Source organism: Dioscorea cayenensis, chromosome 6 (assembly GCF_009730915.1).
Source record: "Dioscorea cayenensis subsp. rotundata cultivar TDr96_F1 chromosome 6, TDr96_F1_v2_PseudoChromosome.rev07_lg8_w22 25.fasta, whole genome shotgun sequence".
In the NCBI taxonomy this organism is placed as follows: domain Eukaryota; kingdom Viridiplantae; phylum Streptophyta; class Magnoliopsida; order Dioscoreales; family Dioscoreaceae; genus Dioscorea; species Dioscorea cayenensis.
In genome coordinates, this window is record NC_052476.1 from 11,977,796 (window position 1) to 11,984,746 (window position 6,951).

The 6,951-nt window shown below is 33.6% G+C and overlaps 1 protein-coding gene across 2 annotated transcripts; it reads right to left on the minus strand.

Moving 5' to 3' along the window:
* Positions 1–956: 956 nt before the first annotated feature.
* On the minus strand, positions 957–6,686 carry LOC120262871 (phenylacetaldehyde reductase-like). Of its 2 annotated transcripts, none has more exons than XM_039270775.1 (6): positions 6,439–6,686; positions 5,789–5,958; positions 4,505–4,693; positions 2,921–3,083; positions 2,255–2,441; positions 957–1,322 (listed from the first exon to the last, which is right to left on the minus strand). In XM_039270775.1, the coding sequence occupies exons 1-6, from the start codon at positions 6,548–6,550 to the stop codon at positions 1,178–1,180; spliced, it is 966 nt and encodes a 321-aa protein (XP_039126709.1). In that variant the 5' UTR covers positions 6,551–6,686; the 3' UTR covers positions 957–1,177. The 2 variants fall into 2 exon arrangements, with proteins under 2 accessions (XP_039126709.1, XP_039126710.1); XM_039270776.1 differs by having other exon boundaries at positions 1,220–1,344.
* Between the last annotated feature and the right edge of the window lie 265 nt (positions 6,687–6,951).

Consider the following 6,951-nt stretch of genomic DNA (forward strand, 5'->3'; position numbering starts at 1 on the left):
ACATGTGGATAAGAGAGGAATAGGCTAATCTGAGTCTTCCAGGCACTCATGTTGCATGGTAATATGGCAAGAGGAAGAAGAGGAAATAAAGATAAAGAATGCACCACTTGAACTAGAAGACGGGGGGCAAGCAACAATTGATGAGTTGGTTGAAATCGACTTGGGAAGCGATGATGACCAAAGGCCGACTTTCCTAAGTGCACAACTATCAGAAGAAGAAAAATCATCATTCAAGGCTCTTTTGAAGGAGCATATTGACTGCTTTGCTTGGAACTATAATGAAATGCCAGGATTGGATGATGAGGTGGCTGTTCACAGACTGCCCATTGATCCTAATGCTACTCCAGTCAAACAGGCACCAAGAAAGATGAAGTTTGATCTAGAAGAAAAAGTGATAGAAGAGACCAAGAAGCTGATTGAAGCAAATTTTATCAGAGAAGAAAACATACCCTGATTGGATAGCGAGCATAGTTCCTGTGAAAAAGAAGAATGGACAAATACGAATATGTGTAGACTTCAGGGACCTGAATAAGGCGTGTCCTAAGGATGATTTTCCCCTCCCAGTTATGGAGAATGAAGATATAAATAATATATACCATTGAGCTAGATTCAAATGCACCAACAAGAACCACTGAGCCTGTACAAGCTAAAGCTCAGTTTACACTAAATTCTAGTTAAGAATTCAAACTCAAGATCCACTAGTTTATTAAACAATCCAGTTGAACTTGAGTTCTTATAGAGCAATTTGAAAAACGAGGTTTTGTTTGAGAATAAAAATGATATCTCCACGGCGATCAACAAAATGTTGCAAATCAAACATAATACAAGACCTACAGATTTTCACCCAATGCATACACACATTAAGGATGCAATACACCATCACCTATACTTTTGAAGATCTTTGACAAGATTATTACCCAAACAAGAGCTAAAGTCAGTAAAGTTCTCTTCCCCTTCTTTATTCATACATAAGGTTCTCAGGCTTTCATGACAAAGTTCATATACGACTTTTGAGTTGGTGGGCCACATAAAACCGAATAAAAATACATCATAGATAAATTATACTACATAATACTCAAACAAGATAAATTAAATTGGATTTAAAAGGTTCTTATTAATAACAGATAAAAGCTGATCAAGATCCTAATAAAGTTCATACTTGCTTTATTCTTGCATTTTAGAAACTAACAAAGCCTTTCTCTTTCAAGCTTTCAATAACCTCCTTGAGGCTTGTCTCCAAAGGGATAAAATCTAAGCCCAAGCTTCTTGCTTTCTTGTCCGAGACCTGATATCTAGGGTTAACCGGCTCTTTGTTTGTGCACCTGCCAACAATAACCATTAAAGCTGCAGGAAAAATGTCAAATAACAATAAAAATGATGATGACACAGAAAATCATCTGCGTAATATGAAAATTTAATTCTAATATACAATATCTAACTTGAAACATAAATTGATTGCAATCCAATTGAAGTTGTTTTTACTATGTGAATAATCTCAAATCCTGTGGATCGATGTAACCTATGATGACACATGCACTCAATAGATGTCTTGAACCAAAAAATTACAAACAAGATGGTGTGTTGGTTTCCCCCAAGTTCATATATATATATATATATATCCAAAAAAGTTTTTCGTGTGTGTGTGTGTCAAGATTCAGGTAAACCGGAAGCCATATATTAAAAGGCTTGCATGTGTATTTGAGATTCGAATAGATCATAGCTTGTGCTCTGCATACTAATCACCACCCTGAGGTACTAACTTTATCCTGATCTTTTTTTCTGAAATTGTGATATATCTAGATTTATAAATAATAATAATAATAATAATAATAATAAAACATGTCTGTAGTACATGATATTCATATGGTTCTCATAATTAATGCCTGTCATAATTATAGCCAAAAGATGCCAACATATCAATGCCTGCCATTGCAGACAGCATACAAAACATGTCTGTAGTACATATTCATATGGTTCTCAAGAACTTAAGCTTGAAGGAGATGGGCCTAGACTGATATGTTTATATCCATACATAGTAACTTCACAGATGCAACACTATTAGTACTCGGATATGCATAACCTTCAAAACCTTTCCATGTCAAAGACGAAATAGAATCAAAGACCAGCATGCTCACACAAACAAAAGTTTAACTCGTAGTCCATGATATATTGGCATAATCAAGAACAAATAAAGTATAAAAATTGAACTTCCATAAGAAGATAATTCTCAAAGAGTATAGAAAATAATACTTACTTCTGAGGGAGTTGAATAGTTGGATATAGTTCATTTATAATTTTTATAACCTCCGAATCACGAGAAACTCGTTCAACCAAACAATATCTTCCATTTGCAGAGGGTACCTCAAATGCGAGGATATGTGCCAACGCGACATCTTTGACATTTACCCAACGATAGTTTTCATTTGGGTTGTAAGTTGTTCCTATGTCAATAGCCACATATGACAATTTCCACAAGAATATTGAAGCTCAGATTGATACAATTAAAGTCCCCCAAAAAAGTTAATCATCACGTGATATTACATTATTCATGCAATAGTCAAAATATTCCAATATACAAATTGTTTCTAAATAATAATACTACCAAACATAGACTCACTAAACACATCGTGTTTGAGCATGCTTTATCTTAGTTTGAAATGGTTTCTCGTAGTTGTGATCTGGATATGTCATCTCATCCTAATGATTTCTTAGTTGATTATTATTATGAAGCCTTTATTTCTATATATATATATATATATATGTATCACATTATAAGTCTCTTGAAAACTAGAGTTATGGAATAATTTTCTTCTTATATTATTTTATATGTTATCAAGGTATGTTGTATTTTATCATATCTAAATGTCAAACATATTCCAACAAGTTTGATTTCTTTATAATGTTACTACCAACAACATACCATTTATTAAGTTCAGAATTTGAGCAGCACTTAAGTTTAAAGTTGGTTGCAGAAGAGAACCAATGACAAATGATGGATTGATTGTGACCATATCAATGCCATTATCTTTCGAAAACTTCCAAGCACACTCCTCAGCGAGTGTCTTCGACAACGCATACCACAACTGAAAGGAAACTACAATGTTAAAAAATATGCAAGTTTTGTTTCAAAAACAATACCATTAGGCACACTAAGTAAATAAAAAAGGCCACAGGAAAAAAAATTTATGACACTAGACAGTCTAGACTTCAAGAAATTCAGAAATTATGACCAACCAAATAGCTTCACTAAACAGATTGAGCATTTAAAATTCTCTGACAACGTAGTTTCAAAGACTTAATTTATTAAATATGTCAAAAACATCTGCACATTGATAATGAAACAAGATCACCCACAAACCAAACATATAAACATAAAACTAACATTAAGTTTCATGATCAACACAAGTCTCTTAAATTGCTAATATGATCTTTGTTTTGTATTAAATGATGTATACCGATACAAAACCATTCATAATAACAAATTAATTCTAGATACAATAAAACAATATCAAGCATTGGAAAACTAGTGAAGGCAATAGACAATTGAGTCTAGTCAACCGATGGTTTGCTGTTTATGCTTCAGAAAGGATAAGTTAAAAGCAAATGAGAACAAGCTGAGGTTTTGAAACCGAAAAATATGAGATACTCATCATAAGCAATTGACACAATATAAATATATTTTCTAGAAAGAAAACAGAAGATAAACAAAGTCTCTCATTCAAAAAAAGGGTTAATATGGCAGCAATGTAATAGAAGATTAGTATCGTCATGATCTCAATACAGCATAACTAGTCAAAGAAAATATTCTCACTGAAAACATACATGAGATGAAATTCATTACAATCAAAATAGGTTCGATTTTATTTTTTTTAAACTATGATTTGATTGACAAAAACGGCACATATGCAAATAACATACATACTTGAGAAATTAATGAAGACGGCTAGTTATGCTAATTTTTATTAAAGCTCCAGAGTTTCAACAAGATATGCTCAGACTGAAGTTTTTAAAATTAAGCTTCACCTTATTTACAAAATTTTAATTATAAAAATTAGCTCAATCTCCGAAAAACACACTTAGGCTAAGCTTTTACGCCCAAGAATTGCCCCAACAACACTTTTTGACAAGATTTAATCTTATAAATGAGCATATTTAATAATTAATTTTAAAAAAAATATTAATACTAATAAGCATCCACTATTTATTAGAAAATTAAAATTAAACTTAATTTGCATAGTATTACTCACAAAAACTTTTCACCCATTTCTTATATCCCAACCAAAGTCTGGAGATGTTTGATTGGTGAGTTACATTTTCTAACCTAACAACTAAACTTATCCTAGAAACTCATTTTCAAAACTAATCATCGAAAACATATTTATCAATTATTTAAAAACATTAAATTATTAAATATCCATCACAAATTAAAAAATAAAATTCTAATTTTAAAATATTTAATTAAACACACACTACCATCCATCAACCAAACAACATTTTAGCATACCTCATTACGCTCACAGAAATCTACACTTGAAAACCATGTCTCATCAATCATCACATCATGAGTCCATCTATCATTGAGTGTAACAGCAGCCATGGATGATGTCATAACCACCCTTTTAATGGAAGAGATTTTAGCACACGAATTTAAAACATTAAGGGTCCCTTTTACTGCTGGATCAATTAAATCAGCCTGCACTAACGATTGCAACAGACAACTCGAATTTATTAAAATTAATATCCACATAATTTTGTCAGCTAAAGGAAATTTTGACAAAACAACCCAGTTGAATGGAATGAAATGGTAAATAGTAAATCAAATTTCGGGGGATGAACCACGAATGCACTAAAATTTGTCAATTAAAATTAACATCTCAAGAATTTACAGATATTCTTCACCCAATTTAATTTACAAGAACACGGAAGTCTAACATTAATGGGTTTGCCATATCCTGTCTTTCAATAGATCAAACAACTAGCTTCTTGTAAGATCACGATCAAAGAGACCTTTTGGTAAAGAAAACATTACAATGTCACATTATTCCCAATGAAAGAATCTCAAAGACATGGATTATGATATTGTACATCCTAAAATTTATAAACATTAATTATCAAAGATGGAAATGGAGCTAACCAGCTAAATTCATTAAAAAAATATTGGAAATTTAATTTAATAAGATGGACTAAGTTGCATGAACTTGTCCAAAGGATGTTGGAGATTGATTGTGCTTATCTCCAATGTACAATAACTAGTCTCTTACATAGGTTCTATCTAAGCCTAAATTATCATATGGCAGTGGTCCTTGGTAAGGGCTCTCCAAAGCAAGGTTTTTTGTAGTATTTGTTCCGAATAATAGGTCTATGTTAAGTGCCAAGGAAGGGAATACTAGAGTGTTTGCGAAGAATTGCATTTTCACTTATAATCTAAATTTTATATAATGATGTATTTGCAATTTGAGCTTGAGATCATAGCATGGGAGTAAGGTTCTAACTTTAAGTGCCCTTACTTGTAGATGAAAAAAATCTATTCCTATTTAATAGTATACATCCCAATCTGCATAAATAGTATTTTGAGTAGCATAATTGCCCACAATTACATGGCAAGCAGGAGCTAGAGTGTCTAGTTTACTACTGCTAGTTAGTATTCCACAATTAAACTGAATAGACTTGTAATCAATAGACAATAAGCACTACCAGGTTGAAGAAGCAATGAAAAAAATTTCACAGCTTTCCACATAATGAGTTCAAGCAAAGCATGAACTCCAAGTTTCTAAGGCAGAGTGTGAACCTGTGGATCTTCAGTAGCCAAAAAACAAGGGGAAGCTGTATGGAAAACACATTCACATCCATCAAAAGCAGCATCAAATGAGCCTTCCTCTAATAAGTTTGCTTTGAAAAGCTGAAGCCGCTCACTAGCTCCGTCCAATGCCCACAAGTGTTCTGTCTTCTTGGGATCACCTAAAATGGACCAAAATAAAGCCAAAAAGGAAACAGAGGTGAAGTCAACCCATTAAAAAAAAGACAAAAGAAATTAAAAGCCCAACACTGATTCAAAACACCATGGATGCATGATAAACCCTCACTTACTGACATGTATAGCCATACATTATTCAAAAACAAACCCTTAAATCATCAATGCAAACACGCCATTGCCACCAAACAAGCAGCCGACCACAATCTGTATAACATGTCTGACTATAAAACATCAAAAAAATAAATATTAACAAAATCCAAAATCCTTAAATCATCAAAACCATGACCAACCTTGAAACCACCGCTATGCCTAGCAAAAAATGGTTCCAAGAAAAAAAAATGGTACCCTAAGATCACATTAAAGGCAACAGCAGCCATGGGCACGGCCATAAGCAGCAATCAAGAACCTATGACACTGGAAACAAACATAATAGAGATGGAGAAGGAGAAGCTAGGGTTTGATACCAAGGTCACGAACGGTGGCCTTGACAGTGTAACCGCGATCAAGGAGGAGCTTTACCAGCCATGAAGCGATGAAGCCGGAGGCCCCCGTCACGCACACGACCTTCCCATTCATCTCCCTCTGTGTGTGTGTGTGTTGCGACCGCGGGTTGAGGAAATCGACAGACGACGTCCGTTTTGTCTCTGAGAAGATAGCAAGGAAGGACAATATGCAGGAAAGGGAAAGATTGACAGAGCAAGATAAGACAGAGAGAAAGAGACAGAGAGAGAGAGAGAAAGTGGGAGATGTGGGACATAACCCATTGATTTGTTAATCTTAACATATATAATAATAAATGATGGCGGTAACCACCGACAATCTTCTAAAACTAACAACTACTCCACATCACATGGTCACATCATCTATTAAACTTTTAATTACATAACTATACTAGCCATCTATTAACCGTGAAGTCATTTTCATAGGTTTTTTTTTTTGTTGAGAGGGCGTCCACTACGGCGAGCCTGTTTATTTGA

Excerpts from the sequence above, each read along its gene's own strand:
- LOC120262871 (XM_039270775.1), bottom strand. The coding sequence starts at position 6,550 with ATGAATGGGAAGGTCGTGTGCGTGACGGGGGCCTCCGGCTTCATCGCT. Across the intron at positions 5,959-6,438 it reads GGCCACCGTTCGTGACCTTG|GTGATCCCAAGAAGACAGAA; the intron begins GTATCAAACCCT and ends GGTCCATTTTAG. Across the intron at positions 4,694-5,788 it reads TGGCTACTGAAGATCCACAG|GCTGATTTAATTGATCCAGC; the intron begins GTTCACACTCTG and ends TCGTTAGTGCAG.